General features: G+C 35.8%; 4 protein-coding genes across 4 annotated transcripts in view; 1 reads left to right on the forward strand and 3 right to left on the reverse strand.

The window, feature by feature from the left end:
- Window positions 1-5,644, reverse strand: part of LOC107754828 (SH3 domain-binding protein 5-like) — a 17,154-nt gene extending 11,510 nt beyond the window's left edge. The window contains exons 1-4 of the mRNA XM_016571428.1: window positions 5,132-5,644; window positions 4,821-4,883; window positions 3,525-3,653; window positions 762-923 (exon numbers count right to left, since the gene is read on the reverse strand). Of these exons, the coding sequence (XP_016426914.1) occupies window positions 762-923; window positions 3,525-3,653; window positions 4,821-4,883; window positions 5,132-5,377 (600 nt within the window). The 5' untranslated portion in view covers window positions 5,378-5,644. The remainder of the gene's footprint in view (window positions 1-761; window positions 924-3,524; window positions 3,654-4,820; window positions 4,884-5,131) is intronic.
- A 1,003-nt stretch (window positions 5,645-6,647) lies between these two features.
- On the reverse strand, window positions 6,648-14,602 carry gtf2h4 (general transcription factor IIH, polypeptide 4). The gene is made up of 14 exons (XM_016571433.1): window positions 14,472-14,602; window positions 13,994-14,109; window positions 13,576-13,680; window positions 12,922-13,053; window positions 12,657-12,842; window positions 12,466-12,574; window positions 10,780-10,848; window positions 10,523-10,606; window positions 9,544-9,712; window positions 9,331-9,461; window positions 9,181-9,228; window positions 7,649-7,727; window positions 7,144-7,205; window positions 6,648-7,037 (listed from the first exon to the last, which is right to left on the reverse strand). The coding sequence occupies exons 2-14, from the start codon at window positions 14,107-14,109 to the stop codon at window positions 6,927-6,929; spliced, it is 1,401 nt and encodes a 466-aa protein (XP_016426919.1). The 5' UTR covers window positions 14,472-14,602; the 3' UTR covers window positions 6,648-6,926.
- Window positions 14,603-14,852: 250 nt separating this feature from the next.
- On the reverse strand, window positions 14,853-15,838 carry LOC107754832 (DNA-directed RNA polymerase I subunit RPA12-like). The gene is made up of 5 exons (XM_016571435.1): window positions 15,757-15,838; window positions 15,535-15,654; window positions 15,320-15,423; window positions 15,099-15,208; window positions 14,853-14,930 (listed from the first exon to the last, which is right to left on the reverse strand). Exons 2-5 carry the CDS (start codon window positions 15,650-15,652, stop codon window positions 14,906-14,908), a joined length of 357 nt encoding a protein of 118 aa, XP_016426921.1. The 5' UTR covers window positions 15,653-15,654; window positions 15,757-15,838; the 3' UTR covers window positions 14,853-14,905.
- A 74-nt stretch (window positions 15,839-15,912) lies between these two features.
- Window positions 15,913-18,445, forward strand: part of LOC107754831 (spliceosome RNA helicase DDX39B-like) — a 9,883-nt gene continuing 7,350 nt past the window's right edge. The window contains exons 1-4 of the mRNA XM_016571434.1: window positions 15,913-15,987; window positions 17,155-17,387; window positions 17,497-17,624; window positions 17,751-17,843. Of these exons, the coding sequence (XP_016426920.1) occupies window positions 17,156-17,387; window positions 17,497-17,624; window positions 17,751-17,843 (453 nt within the window). The 5' untranslated portion in view covers window positions 15,913-15,987; window position 17,155. The remainder of the gene's footprint in view (window positions 15,988-17,154; window positions 17,388-17,496; window positions 17,625-17,750; window positions 17,844-18,445) is intronic.

An 18,445-nucleotide genomic window follows, 5' to 3' on the forward strand; every position in this document is an offset into this window, starting at 1 on the left:
TGAATTCATCTTGGACCTTTATTTTTTTTTTTTTTCTGACTAGTTACTTGAATGATTAATTTGAAAACTTCAAGCACTGTAATTTGTAATTTTGTTCTATTCCGTGTTATTTTTCTGTACTTTATTACTCACTGCTCACTTGAATGATTCATTTATAAACCTGAATCAGTGTTTACTTCATTTGTAACTTTGTTCCATTGTTTTTATGTTATTTTGCATGTCATTTGTTCTTTAAGTTATTACTGACTGTTCACTTGAATGATTTATTGAAAAACTTGAGGGAATGATTATAATAAAGAAGTGATTTAATAGTATGTAAGTATTTTGGATTTGGAATCAAGAATCTTGAAATTTCACTAACATTGGTATCGACAACTGAAGTTTTGGTGACAACCCAACTGGAAACTAAAACTGTAGGATGATTTCACATCAAAGAAGTGCTGCTTACAGTTTACTGGCAGGGTTTGAATAAAATATAAATGAAGACATGTAACCTTGATCTTTAAGTGTAGGTGTGCATTCATCAGCATTATTGATTGCTCCCACTGTGACACTCAAAGCCACACTGCCATTAAAATCCACACTAACCAGCTGTGCACATTAAGATTTAACAAGGCAAACCTATAATTCTGACGATGAGGGATTGATTTTAGCAATTAAGACTTGTTATAAACCTAAGAGCACTTGTGATTTTGAGCAAATTTATGCCACCGCCTATTGCCGTAATTATCTAAGAGCGATGCTGAGTCACTGTGTCGTACCTTGGCTGTGGCGTGGTTTAGCATCTCTTGCCAGGTAGGGTCCAATGTGTTCCTGTCAGCCAATAAACCTTGCTCAGCCACATAAACCATCTCTCTGGCAGCTGTGTGCATGGAGACAGCCCTCTCGTACCTCAGCGCTGCCTTCTGGGTCTCCTGTTGAGCCTGTTGGTAAGGTCATCCATCATATTTCATATACAGCAATCAATCACTCAGCTCTCAACCAATCAGAGGAAGGGATGCTGACCTTACAGAGAGCCATAAAGTGAATGGGCACTGCAAATCCTTCCAAACTTTATATCAGATTATATGCATGTAATAAAACACTAGCTACAGGATGTGGGATTAGTATGGAAGAATATAAAAAATAATATTGCTGTAGAATTGTTATGTAATAAGACAAAATACAAGAGAGACGTACTCTGTATAGCACTTCACAAACCATAAGCATCCACTTTAAATAATGAGGATGAAATGGTCAATGGGAGTTGAGGACTGTAAAGCTGACTTCCAATCATACCGCAAACAAGGCTGGATCTGAAAACCGTTTAGCTCAAAAAAGCCTGGCTTGCTGTCAGTGAAAATTGCTGTGCACAGATCAGAACACCCAAACCAATCAATAAAAGTCAGGAACCGAGAATGGCAGGCCATATTTCATTGGGATAACTCGCTGGAAATATGGCATCCTCGCCAAGGATGATATCTGACTTTGGCTACGTTCACATCGACAATTGCATTTACTAGCAGACTCTTCAAATGCTCAGTTTACAGGAGGGGATCGAATGATGTCTGTATGAATGAATATCTGAAGCCAAGACCCTTTTTTATTGTTGCGATAGCCATGAATATCACCTGTAAATTTAGTGACAACAATATAAGTAAATATATAAAATGGTGACATGCACAACTCCAGATAGTTTATGCTATATTTCTCAGCAAACCCTATCAGACAGTGTAAGACTTAAATACGAGAACTGAATTCAAAACTGTTAGAGGCACTGGATCTTGCTTTATTATTAGGGATGTGCAAAAAACATATTTTCAAAATTTACCAGACTGTGGGCTGCCTGAACGACTAGTCGACTAATCAGTCTTAAGGAAGCCCTGTATAACTGGACTGGTTTTTGGGTTCATTTGACACAGACATGTTTCTAAAGGAGGAGGCTACATAAAACGTATCCTTGTGCTCAGAGAGCAAAGAAAAAAAACAGAATGTAAAGGTCTCGAGAAACATTTTTTTAAAAATGTGGACTATTTTTAACTTGACATTCTGTCTTAAAAGTGCAAAGCTCATGGCGACATGCTCAAACAACAGCACAAGACATGATGCCGTGCCAGTGCTATCTGTCTGAATGTGTATGGCTGAAGCAGCGCTGCTCTAAAAGAGATACATTTTAAGAAGCAACATTTTCAAGGGCATTTTGTATGCAAGCTGTCTAATACACACACATATGTAATATGAAAAAAACGGGATGAGAGATGCAATACAACGAAAACAGCCACAGCTATGGGAAACTGGTGAGGGCAGCTTCACCACAACTATGTGTCCTTCCCATATATGTACACACACTGCCTTGCAAAAGTTTGGGATCAGTAAGTTTTTTTTAATAAATTTCTCAAGCTCACCAAGGCTGCATTTATTTGATCAAAGCAGTACTACTGTAAAACATTATTACAATTTAAAATAACTGTTTTCTATTTTAATATACTGTAAAATATAATTTATTCCTGTAATGCAGTGCTGAATTTTCTGCATCAATTACCCAGACTTCAGTGTCACACGATCCTTTACAAAAAATCACTCTAATATGCTGATTTGATCCTCATTTATTATCAGTGTTGGAAACTGTTGTGGTGCTTAATAATTTTTTGGGAACCTGTGATACCTTTTCAGGATTCTTTGATGAATAAAAAGTTAAAAAGAACAGCATTTATCCAAAACAGAAATCTTTTCTAACATTATAATTATAAGTCTTTATTATCACTTTTTATCAATTTAACACATCCTTACTGAATAAAAGTATTAATTTCTTTCAAACAAAGAAAGAAACAAATTACTGACCCAAAACTTTTGATTTCTGAAGGATCATGTGACACTGAAGACTGGAGTAAAGATGCTGGTGAAAATGCAGCTTTGCATCACAGAAATAAATTACATTTCAAAACGTAAGAAACTTTTATAGACCCCAAACTTTTGAACAGTAGAATTCATCTATTCAGATATGTGTGTGTGTGTGTGTGTGTGTGTGTGTGTGTGTATATGTCTCTCTCTCTCTAGAGAGATAGAGCGAGCGAACGAGATCTAAATAAACAACCACTACATTTACTGAGCTTGTCTACTCATCCGCACTCAAACTTATTTACAGTTTTCATGAGAGGAGCTGATGATGACCAAGTCAAAGTTTAAATTCTGTGTTGGTTCAATTGTTTTCAATTACTCTCTATAGCCTCAGCTAAACGATTTTCATCAGTTCAATTACATATTCGAAATTGGCTGCAAAATGCTAATGAAAAGTGATGTGCAAATCACATCTCGTGTTATCAGGGTTAATCACATTAACACACTCACTCTTTCACCATAATGATCACAGCAATGAGAAATGTTTTCTGCTTCAGCGGGAGGATTTTTCGCAATAATGAGAGACCGGAAATGAATCAGCAAACTACAAAAACCTCTTGAACTCATCTGAGTAGATACGGAACACAAATACGCAGTATGTTTTCTTGCTCTCAAACACACACACACACACACACACACACACACACCTCTTTAGCGAGTCTACGGGCTTCGTAGTAAGGTCTGGCTTTCTCAATGCAGGCTCCCAGCTGAGAGCCCTGAGCGTTGAGCTTGCGTGCTGAGTCTGTAAGGATCCTCCTGTAGCTGGATCTCGCTTCCTAAACAAGTGTTAGACAGAGATAATGAGAAAGAGTGAGAAAAACAATGCTCAACTTGAGTAAAACATTGTAAACAATACATACATTATTACTCTAATTTAGTGGTTCTCAACTGATGGGGACTCACAACCCAAACATGGCTCATAAAGACAATAGTAGAATAAATAATATCGAAAGAAAATATTAAAGGAAAAAATACTGCTATTTTTACATGGTGTAAATAGAATCTATCTCTTTTTATGCTTAGTTAGTGCAAATAGCCGCTGCCAAATAATAAAGTGCAATAAAATGCATAGTTAGGATTCCTAAATAAATTTTCAAGCCAGGGCTTGAACGCAAACATGGCTATGACTCCAACCAGACTTAACTCTCTCTCTCTCTCTCTCTCTCTCTCTTTTTGTTTGACTAAAACACTGTGTCATATACACTACCATTCAAAAGTTTGGGGTTGGTAAGATTTTTCAATGTTTTTGAAAAAGGTCTCTTATGCTCACAAGACTACAGAGCAAAAATGCAGTAAAAACGGCAATATTGTGAAATATTATTACAAATAAAAATACCTGTTTTCGATTTAAATATTATTTTAAAATGTAATTTATTTCTGTAATACAAAGCTTAATTTTCAGGAGCCATCACTCTAGTCTTCAGTGTCACATGATCCTTCAGAAATCATTCTAAAAACTGATTTTCTTCTCAAAAACATTTATTATTATTATAAATATTGAAAACAGTTGTGCAGCTTCATATTTTTTATATAAACCATAATACTTTTTGAAGAACAGAATTTATTTGAAAAAGAAATCTTTTGTAAAATTATAAACATTTTTACTGTCACTTTTGAACAATTTTATGAATACTTATTAAATAATTAAATTCTTTTAAAAGTTCTCACTGACCCCAAAATTTTGAACAGTAACGTATATTATAAAGACTGTGCCTCTGCACTTCAGCAATCTTATGCACATCTCATTTGCTGTTGTTAAATTGAATTACTGCATTAAGACAATAGAACAGGTGTGAAGTGATCACCATCAACTTGTGTAACCAAATTTGATGTCCAGACATTATATTGTTTAAAACTGAAGATCTCTCTTAGGCTGTGTACTGTCTAAGCAGGCAGCTCACTAGATTTTGAGACACAGCATTAGTGGCATACATATTACTCACATCCAGCTGTAGTTCCACTCTGTTAATCTCATCACTGGCCTGATTCAAGTGTTCCAGCTCCTCCTGACCAATGCAAAACAGGGAGGGAAGACAGTTGACATTCATTTACTATTAACAGAAGTATTAAATAACAAACAAAGGTATATGAATGTATATAAAACCAGCAAAAACCACAGACAAACAAATCATTATAACATTTTGCTATTATAAACCATTAATTGAAGCAAAAAGTTAATAATATGTATCACAGTTCACAGAGTTCAAAGTCATAGACACAATATCAAGTTTATTTTGGCTCCAAATCCTAATACCTGTATCCTGGGGTCCAGCTCTTCCTCATATTGCTCCTCATCTTCATCAAACTCAGCCTTATCTTTCTCCGCCACCACAGTGTTCTCGGTTTTGCTCGTAGTTTCCTCGTTTCCTCCATCCCCGCTTCTGTTTTTCAGGGTGTCGTCCCTCGCCCCAGTCTCCACCGCGGCGCTCTCCTCTCTCCACTCCCCCGACTCAGGCTCCCCGGATCCGGGGGGGTTCTCACGCTGTCGCCCCGGTTCCATCCGTGGCCTTGAGAACGACCCGTTTTGTTCTTAAAAATCAGAATATATTAGTGCTTAAATGTTTGCCATGCCTATAAATACATATTTTACTCGATAATTTGCCGGTAAAGTGCTACATAATCGGTGAATCAGAGTAATTTAACGGCGCAGGCGTGTTGTTTGCAGCGGTAGCGTCATGCAGCGATGCTGACAGCGCAGATTGACCCGAGCTGAACCGTTAGCTTCGCGGCTAACTGCAGAAATCACAGCCTCTCCAGAGCTCATAAATACAGCGACAGCTGCAGCCAGACATATAGACGGTCACTGTTACTGTCCCTGGTTGTGTTGATAGTTTCCCTTATTTCTTACTCTATTCCTTCTCTCTCTAACTGCCTTTTTGTTTTGGTCCAGGATGATCATTACAAACATTTTCCATGGAAAGTTTTCGCCTTGCTACTTATTATACTAACTATATCCAGTTATTGTTATTACTGTAAAATCAAGCTAAATTAATGTGGGACCTTCAAAAATATATTTATGTTTTTTTCTGATATTATATATATATATATATATATATATATATATAATGACAGCGGTGGCTAATACAAAATTATCAGTTTTATTGTACTTGCAAAAACAGTACAGTGTAGGCTTAGTAAAATATGTGAATCTTGAGACACCTGACAAGTACACGTCAAGTATTTCACCTTAAAATAGCATTTGACCCTGGAAACATCAAATGTAATAAATTACATTAAAATTAAATATTTAAAAATATATACACATCTTGCAGTGTAACATTATTAACATTACTTTGATAATTAAGTTCATTTTCGTATTTTTCTTATTACCATATTGCAAAGAAAATACCACATTAGCCTGTTATTTACAGTGTTTTATTATTACTACTACTGTAACTGTTATTTTACTTCAGTGAAATATTACAATGTAATTCCATTCATGGGAATTTGTTTTGGAAATGGTCATGAAAATAATGTACAAATGTTCCTAAAAATAAGCATTATTTATTTTATTTAAAATATAATTCTATCATTTTTATTCATGTTATTCATCTTTTAAAAATAGCGGGAACTGGTCATGTTTTTATAAGATTCACCCATTAAGACTCAAATTTATTCATCTCCACCATCATAAAAGCTGAAACTGAATTCTGTAATTTCCCCCCTAATTACTTGTGACTGAAATGTAAATTTCATGGCCTAAATTTCCATGTTATCAATTTCATGGACCAAATTTCCATGTCATCAAACAAAAGAGATAGCAATCAGTGTAAACAGTATTTATTTTAGTCAGTTTACCTCAGACACAAACATGTAGCAAAGACAGACAGTACAAAAGCAAAATTAAGTCAATAAGGGAATAATAATGCACAAACTGTCTCATAAACAGCTAACGGCTTTGAACTATATAGAAACAGTTTTTTTTGCAGTGAAATACACAAAAATAGTGCTCATTACAGGTAATGTCTCCTGTCCATCTATAAGCTGTAATTTTTAGAATCGTTCTTAAGTGAATGATGTGTCTTTCAGGGCTGTTTTTCCCTTTTCCTTTATGTATGGCTCTTTTGTCTCTTCCAGAATCTCTTAACCTCGCTGTGTCCATGTGGCGTCACCACCATGACCCTGTGAGCGGGGTTCTGCCAAACCAGCACACCTAAACCCTGCAGGACAGACGTTATACTGTCAGTATTCTGTGCATCACTGCAGGACAGACAGCTGCTGCTTATAAAGCACAGCAAGTACACATAGAAAGACGCTATTTTTTACCTGAGCCCTGTCCCGCAACACTTCAAAATCAGCCTGGGATAAAAACTGGTTGTATAAGACTCCTGAAAGAATGAAAAACAGAAAAAAAAAAATGCCCCACTGAAATGTTTGTATATTTTCAGATGGCGTTTATGACCCCTACCCCAAACCTTATTCCAATGCAAATGTTTTATTTGCGTTACATCTCTCTAACACGCTTCTTATGCAGTCTGACATTTACATTCAAGAGAATGAACCCTGCAGGTCACCCATGGAATGGAAACAAGCTCTCTATGCCATAAAATCATCAAGATGTAATTTCTTTTTTTATTGAAATGGAGACAGCCATTCCCAGAGGTTACATTTAAATGCAATAGCAACACTGTATTGTTTAAATAACTGAAATTACCAATGTAGAAAAATAATTAAATGTAATGGTGATATTTGAAGGAAAAACATAAACTAAGTCATGTAAATTTGCTTTGGAACTAGAGAGCTGGTCTCATATGCACAAAGACACACTCACCCTCAGTGAACTGTAAGCGATCTTTCTCGAGCTCCCACAGCCTGATCTGATCTGTGATGGTTGGGGGAAGGATGGGGGTCTGAAGGACAGAACGCGCATGGAAACATGTTCATGCATCAAGCAGTGAATATTTGCATAGCAGTATAGAATTTTCATGATAAGGACCACCATATTGCACAAGGGGGACACCTAAGGGACATCTAAAGCCTATAAGGGGAAACTATAGAATGCTGTGAGATGACATTTTTGTAGGCCAAAACCCAGAAACAAGTTAGCTTTTTTTTTTTTTTAGCATTTCCTGTTTCATCATCCTGAAGTCAATGTTTTTTAGTTAAATGCCTGAAACAAGGTCTGTGGTGAACACAAGCTCAAGATATTTTCACACTTTATTCTATGGCATAAAATAAATTAATACCCCATTTGTGCTTTTTTAAGCTTTTACTTGTCTTGAAAAAAGCAGTTGCTAACCAGTGCCTAAGCGGGACTACAAAGATTGCCGAGGACATTAAAGATCACACTGAACAGGTAAATTCATCTACTCAATAGTCACCTCTACAGCCTCGTTGTGTTTATCATCACACTCTTTCAAGCTATTCTAACTCAGACTTTCAGGGAAAATGTTTTAAATAATGACTGATAGAGTTGTCGAAGCTTAAAGAGTTCACCCAAAAAATAAAAATTCTGTAGTCATTTAATTACCTTCAAGTTGTTCCAAACCTGTATGATTTTCTTTCAGCTGTTGAACACAAAAAAATATATTTTGAAGAATGTTGGTAACCAAACAGTTGACGGTACCCATTGACTTCCATAGTATGCTAAAGAAATACTATGCAAGTCAATGGGTACCGTCAAATGTTTGTATACCAATATTCTCCAAAATATCTTGTTTTGTGTTCAACAGCTGAAAGAAAATCATACAGGTTTGGAACAAAAGCAGCATGAGTAAATAATGACAGAATTTTCATTTTTGGGTGAACTATCCCTTTAATAGTGGTGATGACGACGTTAAAGTCATGTGACTGTGGTGTAGTTTGTCTATAGCCTATGTTTAGCTTTTTACTTCTGGCGATTGTACTTAGGTTTCAAAATTCATAAAATTTGTTTCTTTCTGAAGATGAAAAATCAACAATGAAAAAATTGTGTAAGAATCATAAACTTTTGTTGGCCACCGAGCTTATTTTCTGCTAAATTAAAAAGCAAGTGGGAAAAAATCCTATTGGCTTTTTTTTTTTTAAAGAGAACCAGAGAGCAAATTTCCAGGCTGGCCAAGAAAAATATGTCATTATTAAAGTGCTTTATGGGATTAATAGATTTTTAATGAATAGGATTAATGAGATTTTAAATTAATCAACTGGATTTTTAACACAAAAACAGTTAATTAAGCACTGCATTTAATTAATTCAAACCATTCAAACCATAAATGAATAATTACTAGAAATAATTATCAATATCATAATTTCTTACATATAATCACTCAGCCCTAAAAAATGTAATTAAACCCTTTTTATTAGCACAATGGTAAATGGTATTACCTGTTTAAGCATTACTGGGTGTGCTCGGGTCCTTAAGAAGTGAATGATCTGAAATCACAAAATACATGTCCAACAGCCCTGTCATTGGAAGAACAAACCAGTCTGCAGAGCAACAGGTTGTGGGTTACAGCGACTGCGCGCGTCTCTCACCTGCTGTGCAGTTATGCCGTTAGCGATGGCCTGCTGCACCGACTCTCTGGTTACGTGGGCAACCACCAGGTTAGGAAAGCGATACAGCATCTCGCTAAATAGAGCTACTAGTGCAATCTGGAGTTCAGAGTCTGTCGGAGAGAGATGGAGGACTGATCTTGTACAGTGTATTGCATTTTAGACAAGTCAGTGTGTGTGATGTGCATGACATACTTGTGTAGGCATATACACGGTAATTTGTTTCTACAACGATGAAGCCTGTGTCTCCTGTTCCTGATGTGGCTCCGAGTGCAGTAGAAGCCGTTCCAGAGGCAGGGTTTACTGTGACCCCTGCAGCTAGAGTTATGGCCAACCTGGTAGGGTAGTACCTCCTAGACTTCCTCTGTGAAAAGATGATGCAAACTGGTGCAACTGCTTTTTTTAGGCATATTTAAAGTCAACTTTCCAATACAATGCATTTAAAGTACTGCATAAGTAAAAATTTGTGACTGAATGTTACGATCAAATTCTAACAGCACTTTAACAATGTCCCTAGTAATAAATAAATAAATGAATAGTTATTAATATTATGTATATATACACACACACACTACCGTTCAAAAGTTTGAGGTCAGTAAAATATTTATTTTGAAAAAATATTATATTTTTATTCAGCAACCACGCATTCAATTTATCATAAGTGTCAATAAAGACATTTATATTGTTACAAAATATCATCCTACTATAAATTGTTTTATAGTCATCAAACAATCCTGACCAGAGTTTCCACAAAAATATGAAGCAGCACAACAGTTTTCAACGTTAATAACAATAAAAAAAAGTGTCTTGAGCAGCAAATCAGCATATTATTATGATTTCTGAAGGATCATATGACACATATGATAAGCTTTGTATCACAGGAACAAATTACATTTGAAAATATATTCAAATAGAAAACAGATATTTTAAATTGTAATAATATTTTAAAAATATTACTATTTTACTGTATTTTTAATCAAATAAATGCAGCCTTGGTGAGCATAACAACAGACATCTTAAACATAAAAAAACATTTGAAAAAAAAATCGTAATTATTCCTTACTTTTGTGTGTGAGTGTGTGCATAAAAATACATTTTTATTATTATCTATATATTATATGTATAAGTTTGATCCTCACAAAGAGCTAGTCAGCACTTTTACTTGATGGCTGACCTTTCTTTGGAAAACCAGACCAAACTCTCGTAAATGCTGCAAAAATGTGAGCAGAGACTCACTCATGCCCTCCACAGAATAATCCTGCAAGAAAAACAACAATCACTCTAGTACAAAGCAAAACATTTTAATAAGCAAGCAAGCAAATCTATTTCATGGCACTATAGCAGAATGGCTTCTTTAATTTAATTACGATAAGTTATGGCTTTTATCTAGGACTCATATGTTATTCTTGACATTGTAAAAGCAACACTCACCCTACCAAGAGTGGAAAAACTCAGTTGGAACAAAAAGGAAAGAATCTCCACCAGGTCCATTCCTCTCGACTATGAAGGAGAAGATCAGACTGTTAATAAGGAGGTGGAGCCACATTTTCCAACACACTAACCACATTTACATGCAGCCTAATAATACAATCAGACTGACAACTCAACTGGAATGAAAAGTCATCATGTAAACAGCTTGAGGGAATAAAAATGATTAGACTGAAAGAAGAGGTGCAAGTCTTGAATAATTCACCAAATAGGAGCGACTGGCATGCAAACATCATCAGATTCAAAAATACCTTGTGCGCATATGCAATGCAGTGCAGAAACTCTCTCACCCAGTGATCTTTGCAAATGACTCTCATCCAGATGTCTCGTTATTAAAGGCCATATGTTTTCATTAGATAGAGACATTATTGTGGGATGCTTTTTCAAATTCTTAACTTTTGTTAAGCAAAGTTAGCAATGCAAGAAGAAAGCCATGTTTTCAGTATGTTAGAAAGGCAAACACACTGTTGTACCATGCTAAGTTGTTTATCTTTCTTCAACAGCACTCAGAAGCTTCTCGATGTTATTGCACTTTTTGCACGCACAGACATTTTATTCACAATTTCAACTGGGTACATATGAATCTGCTGTCAGACTATTCTGTGCATGTAAACCTTCATATGAGACATACAGGTGCATCTCAATAAATTAGAATGTCGTGGAAAAGTTCATTTATTTCAGTTATTCAACTCAAATTGTGAAACTCGTGTATTAAATAAATTCAATGCACACAGACTGAAGTAGTTTAAGTCTTTGGTTCTTTTAATTGTGATGATTTTGTGGGGTATATTTAGGGCCAGATTTGATTAAACAGGGCAAATTAGCGTGAGATTGCAATCCCATAAGCACGTCGATGAGAATGGAGAGTTCTGCGGTTGATCTACGGACAATACGCAAATGAAAGAACAGACGCAGCCAAATCATATCCATAATGACCAACGCATAATGACCCAGAAGAGATGAAAACGGCATAATTTTTAGTAAGGTAAGTGCTTTAAGACTCTCAAAATACACTTTTTTTTTTTTTACAATACATATATATATATATATACATTTTCTCATTTTTTAATTACTGTGTAATTATGCGTCATTTTAGACTTTCCCAATTTTTTAATTAATTAAAAGGGGGTAAATGCAGTAATAAGATGGTAACATTCAAAACTGAAATGTTTTGACCTTGATTCATTAATAAGAAGTTACTGAACAAATACAGTATGGTTTTAGCTGAAAAATAATATGTTATTACTGCTATACAAAAACAATGATTCTTTGGGTCCAAAGTAGTCCAAACAAAATTCACATATTTGAATGCATTTTTGGGGTTAAGATAATAGATAATAACAGTGCAAATAATAGTAATTTGACTACCGCAATCCTTAGTATGATTTATTTAAATATTCTCTTCTCATAGATGTTGTGTCTGAAAGGGAAACTCCCAACAAATGCACATGCAATAAGTTCAGCCTCAAAAATAAATGTGTCCACAGCTTTTCATCGTTCATTTTTCACTGTGAGTCTTCAGTAAATCCTGACAGTAGCTTTTTAATAGCCAAAAGTGGGTTTGTGCTTGTGCAAGCCGTTAGTAAATCTGGTCTTTTATTGTATAGACTCTATATGTCCTGCACTGACCTGCGCTGTTTTGAGGTACTGCAGGGTGAAGTACCACAGCTGAGATGCTGTGTCCAGCAGCAGGAACTGAAACCCTGCTGATGTGATACAAGGAGCATCGCCAGCCTCGCTGAGAGAGGAAAAAACAGATCAAGACCTTCATGTCTGACCTACTTTAGTTGGTGCATCAGTGGAGTGATGGTGTGCTCTACCTCTTCATGAGCCCGGCCTGTATGAGGAGCTGGGCCAGATCCTGGCTGACGGCTGCGCTGGGAGAGCCCACCATGAAGTGAAGGATGACCTCCCAACGCTCCATAGCATAGCGGTCGAGACTTTCGACATCCCTTGCGTGACGATCGGGGCCCAGGTTGCTGCCTTCATCTGCCCACGGTTTACCACTGACAAAGTGAACATTAGTCTAGTAGATCTGCTTCCACGACATTAAATACAGTTCTTAATCCAAACTGTGTTCCTCACCCGCCTAGAAGTGCTATTCTCAGGTTGTCTTTAAACACAAGGTTGAGCACAAAGCCTTGGAGTCCACCTTGAAGGTGCTGACTGTGCCAGAGCCGTAGCCCAGTTAACACTGACACACACTGATCGTGGTCTCTAGGAAGAGCGAAGAAACACATACATTTATAAGAAAGTGATACATGACACTACCATTCGAATGTTTGGGGTGGGTAAGATGTTTTAGTAAGAAGTCTCACCAAGGCTCCATTTATAGTAATATTCCAAAATAGTATTACAATTTAAAAGAACTTGTTTTCTGTTTTAATATATTTTATAATTTATTACTGTGATGCAATGCTGAATTTGATCAGCCATTACTCCAGTGTCACATGATCCTACAGAAATCATTTTAATATGCCGATTTGGGTTACACTTTATTTTAAGGTGTCCTTGTTACAGTGAGATTATACATTAAAGTACTGAGTAATATTAATTAACTACATGTACGTACTATATTGTTAGGGTTTGGACCGTTTGGTTTAAGGTTACTTGTAATTATGCATAATTTATTATTATTATTATAATAGTAAGTACATGTAACATGTGTAACAAGGACACCTTAATATAAAATGTTACCCCAATTTGTATTAGAATGATAGAACTAGCTATTGTACTTACTTTTGACTGTCTTTTTTAACCCACAGCGCGACTGCAGCTTGCGGGAGTGGATGATCTAAAAACAGCATCCGCATCACATAATTCTTTGCCAGTGATGGAAGTTCCCTGTTTGGAAATGAATGAGAGTGAGCCAATCAGCATTAACCATTGTGTAAGTTTTAGGCACACTAGGGTCAATTAAGGCACATATAAAATGTATGAATGTTGTTAGATTAGATTAAAAAAAAAACAAGTGGCACCTTAAAAAATATGTGTTAGAACTATCATATACTTTTAGGTAAAAATGTTGTTGGCTTGAAAAGTAGGTTGTGCATTCTTCTTCTCTCTCTCTTTAATAAATGCCACTTGTATTATCTAATCAAATGATATTCATACATGTAAATATGCATGTATATTTAAAGACTAAAGCCAGATGGACCTGTAGACTGCCAGGCATGTTGCTGGGTGATTGTAGAGCCTGTCGAGGATCTCTGGACTCAATTCCTTTAGATATTCATGCAAGTTCTTGCACTGCAGCTGGACTCGAAGCTTCATCTGTTTACACAGGAGAATGAGGAGGCAAAGGATGACTTGCGTTATGACTTATTACTGTAATGAAAGGCCATGGTGAGAGATAAAAACAGCGCCATACTGTTCATATATAATACATGACCAGTATCATATTGTACATAACATTTTTTGCACATAGGAATCTGTAACTGAGGCGTTAGAGCACATTCAATGGCTATAAGTTATATAAACAAAACACACTGAAATCACAAGTCAACAGCAACGAATACAGTGGAGACGATATTTAATAATGTATCGTTGTGCTTATTGTTGCGTGCAGTTAATAATTAAAGAATTGCAGTGTTTTTCGCTTTAAAATATATTTAATATACAGTCAGTAGGCTTACCTTGTTTCACATGCGTCAGTGAGCGCAAAAGAGTGCATTATATGAAGTTAATCATTTTATTTCTTCACAATTCATGTATGCATTCAGTACTGATAGCAAGAAGCCATGTTGAATGATCACGTGACCGCCGAAACGGGCAATCTGATTGGCTAACGTGCCGTGCGTGGGGCTTTTCGGTAAACTCTACTTCTTCGTAAACTTCTTATATAAAATATGTAATGTATGGTGTTTTAAAGACATGTTTTATTGTGTATAATTAACGTAAACTATATCACATCAATTCTAAATTAGCCCTTTAAAAAAAAATGACTTCCACACACATTCTTTTTTTTTATTTTATTTTGAAAACATGTACAAAGCATTTTTTTATATTTTCATACTATTTAAATTCTGATAACAAATAAATGTAAATGCCAACAGCAGCAGCAATTTTCTCATGAATCTTCCTTTTCTTGGAACCTGCAACAGAGAAATCAAATGAAAAATTTCTGCCATCAGAGCACATATAGATCTAATGGCAATTATGATAACTTAATACAATGTCTAAACAACATTCAGAACAACCTACTGGAACAAGTATAAATGGTCAAAATAAGGGTGTGTTTAAGAGCATAACATGTAAATTACCTGCAGTGTATGCATGTGAAGAAGACCGTCTGTCCTTCATCTGCAGATCTCATCTGTCTTGTGTGATAAACCATCCCTTCTTTATTACAGCGGGAACATCTCCTGTCAATCTGATGTAAAGTTTGTGGACAATGAGAAACAGGTCAAATGTCTATTGGGTGATATTCCAAACAGAACCAATAATATGTAAGAATCAATCATTGTATTTTGAAATAACTTACCACTGGCCCCTTCAGCTCAGCATCCTCTTCGCTGTCAACAGTGCTGGAGATCTGATCCAGAGGATTAAACACCACCGATGATTTAATAACTTGACCTGTGAATTCTGAGAGAATCCTACAGCTAAATTATAACATAAACTTACTGATTTATCATAAACCTCTGCTGCTGGGTGTGGTGTCATATACAAAATATTCAATAACTTATGCTCTCTCACCTCGAACAGGGATTTTGAAAGAGCACCGCGGGCAGGTAATAGTATTTTCCCTGCCAGGCACTGGAAGAATATTCCCACATTCCGGGCAAAAGTTGAGATCACCACTAAAACATGACATTTCTGTAAAAATAACACAGATTTACACACTACAGCCGCTGCGTTCAAAACAAGATGCGTCAGGATGTCAGTAACTACACGCGTCTCCACATGAACAGAACTCACTTATTAAAGCTCAAACACAACGGCCTTAAACGTGCAATATCTTCGCTAGTTTCAATAACAATGACACGATTTCTTGTCTATAATCTGAGATGTCTCTTCTCTAGGCAGTTCATGCAGTTACACATGTTGGGTCCTTCATCGAAACAGTCGATTCGTCGCGGATTGATGACGCCGTCGCCAGCCTATCTAGCAGGTGCAGTGAAATTCAGCTGCTTCATACAGTATTTCGAGGTAACTGCGATTATTTAGTACTATATAAAAAAATCGAAATAAACACTGGAAGTGATAACAGACATCATAGTGGGTTCTGAAAACACACGGGAATGTTGCGCTATAGTCAGCGTATGGCCCGGTGTATCTCTTGAGCTAAAGCTAATATATTTAGTATAGTTTGCTAGTTTGACCTGCCCCCTTAATTACTCGCCTATTAATTAACATAAAACAGCAGCTTTAAATGAATGTTCATTTTTAGCAGTTGTAATACTAGAGAATGTGATTTTATTTTTAATAGCTTGTCTTAAGAGTGGTTGATAAGCTACAGTATAAGTATGTATGGTCTGTTATCAAGTCGAGTAAAACAACACGCAATTTTAATTCTAATGTCATTTATGATGTATTGTTACTTATGAATAATTATGTCATCAAATAAAATGTATATAGAGTTTATAGTATTTTTTATTATATTTGATAACATTATGTGTGGTGCGTGTTAATAATCATGTTATCAAATATAATAAAATAAATGTGTATATATATATATGTTGACTACTGTATATATATATATACACAAAACCAGTCTTAAGTAGCAGGGGTATATTTGTAGCAATAGCCAACAACAATACATTGTATGGGTCAAAATTATTGATTTTTCTTTTATGCCAAAAATCATTAGGATATTAAGTAAAGATCATGTTCCATGAAGATATTTTGTAAATTTCCTACCGTAAATATATTAAATCTTAATTTTTGTATTAGTAATATGCATTGCTAAGGGCTTTATTTGGACAACTTTAAAGGCGATTTTCTCAATATTTTGATATTTCTCAATATTTTTTTTTGCACCCTCAGATTCCAGATTTTCAAATAGTTGTATCTCGGACAAATATTGTCCTATCCTAACAAACCATACATCAATGGAAAGCTTATTTATTCAGCTTTCAGATGATGTATAAATCTCAATTTCGAAAAATGGACCCTTATGACTGGTTTTGTGGTTCAGGGTCATATATATATATATATACAAACACACATAGAAAATATAGCAGATGATAGCAGATATGAGATATTGATGATTACATTACATAATGATTAACAGGAAGAGGGACTGTCAGTAACTATAATTCATTTAGTTTGATTACTTATGTATTTATTGGTTGTCTTTTCCCACTCTCTCCACAGGATGACGGAGAACGACGTTGAGAACGAGCTGTTGGACTATGAGGAGGATGAGGTTGATGCAGGTGGTGTCGGGGACACAGGACTTGGACACAACGATGGTGGAATAGCCATCAGGAAAGAAGGGGTCAAAGGGTCATATGTGTCCATCCACTCCTCAGGATTCAGAGATTTCCTTCTCAGACCAGAACTGCTGAGAGCTATAGTGGACTGTGGCTTTGAACATCCATCTGAAGGTGAGCAATTCAACATGTGCTCGTATAAGGTTCTTTGCTTTCAGAATATCAGTTTGACATATTATATTTAAATATATGTGTGTGTGTGTGTGTGTGTTTTCTCTTCCAGTTCAGCATGAATGCATTCCTCAGGCGATCCTGGGGATGGATGTATTATGTCAGGCCAAGTCTGGAATGGGGAAGACAGCTGTCTTTGTGTTGGCTACCCTTCAGCAGCTGGAGCCAGTGACCGGGCAGGTAATGGCAATCCTTTTAAAGGGTTTGAAAACAAAGAACAAAGACATAAATAAAATGATATCTCTGAGTGTGCTTTATGTGCCATTCCACAATTTTTGGGGTTGACCAGTGATTGCTTTCACCCAGGTATCAGTGTTGGTGATGTGTCACACCCGAGAGCTGGCCTTCCAGATCAGCAAAGAGTACGAGCGCTTCTCCAAATACATGCCCAGTGTCAAGGTAAGAAGACAAATTTACAATTCTAGGAAAGCTTTAGTTCATATGTTTCAGGTTTACTAAAGCAGGCTATATGAGGACTACTTTCTTTTAAAATCTCTTCTGATCTGTACTGTAGTAGAAGAGATTGTGACAGATGTAAAAATTGCCTCTCTTTCCATTCTTCTGTTGGAATTTCAATTTACTGAATTGTAAATGAATTACAATGAAATTCAGTCATGTCACAGAGGAATTGCATTAGTCTACGTTTGGAACAAAACAATAATTACACTACTGTTCAAAAATGTTGAGGTCAGTAAGAGAATTCTCTTTAAAAGAATTAATACTTTTATTCAGCAGGGATGCATTAAATTGATCGCAACTGACAGTAATAATAACAGATCAGTTCAAATAAATGTTGTTACTTTGAACAATATAGTCCTATTAAAGACAATTAAAGTGTCATGAAAAAAATATATCACGGTTTCCACAAAAATATAAAGCAGTTTTCAACATTGATAATAATCAGAAATGTTTCTTGAGCAGCATATCAGCATGTTAGACTGATTTCTGAAGGATCACATTACACTGAAGACTGGAGTAATGATGCTGGAAATTCATTTTTG

The sequence above is a fragment of the Sinocyclocheilus rhinocerous genome, unplaced genomic scaffold, assembly GCF_001515625.1.
Source record: "Sinocyclocheilus rhinocerous isolate Xijiao unplaced genomic scaffold, SAMN03320098_v1.1 scaffold21, whole genome shotgun sequence".
Lineage (NCBI taxonomy): Eukaryota > Metazoa > Chordata > Actinopteri > Cypriniformes > Cyprinidae > Sinocyclocheilus > Sinocyclocheilus rhinocerous.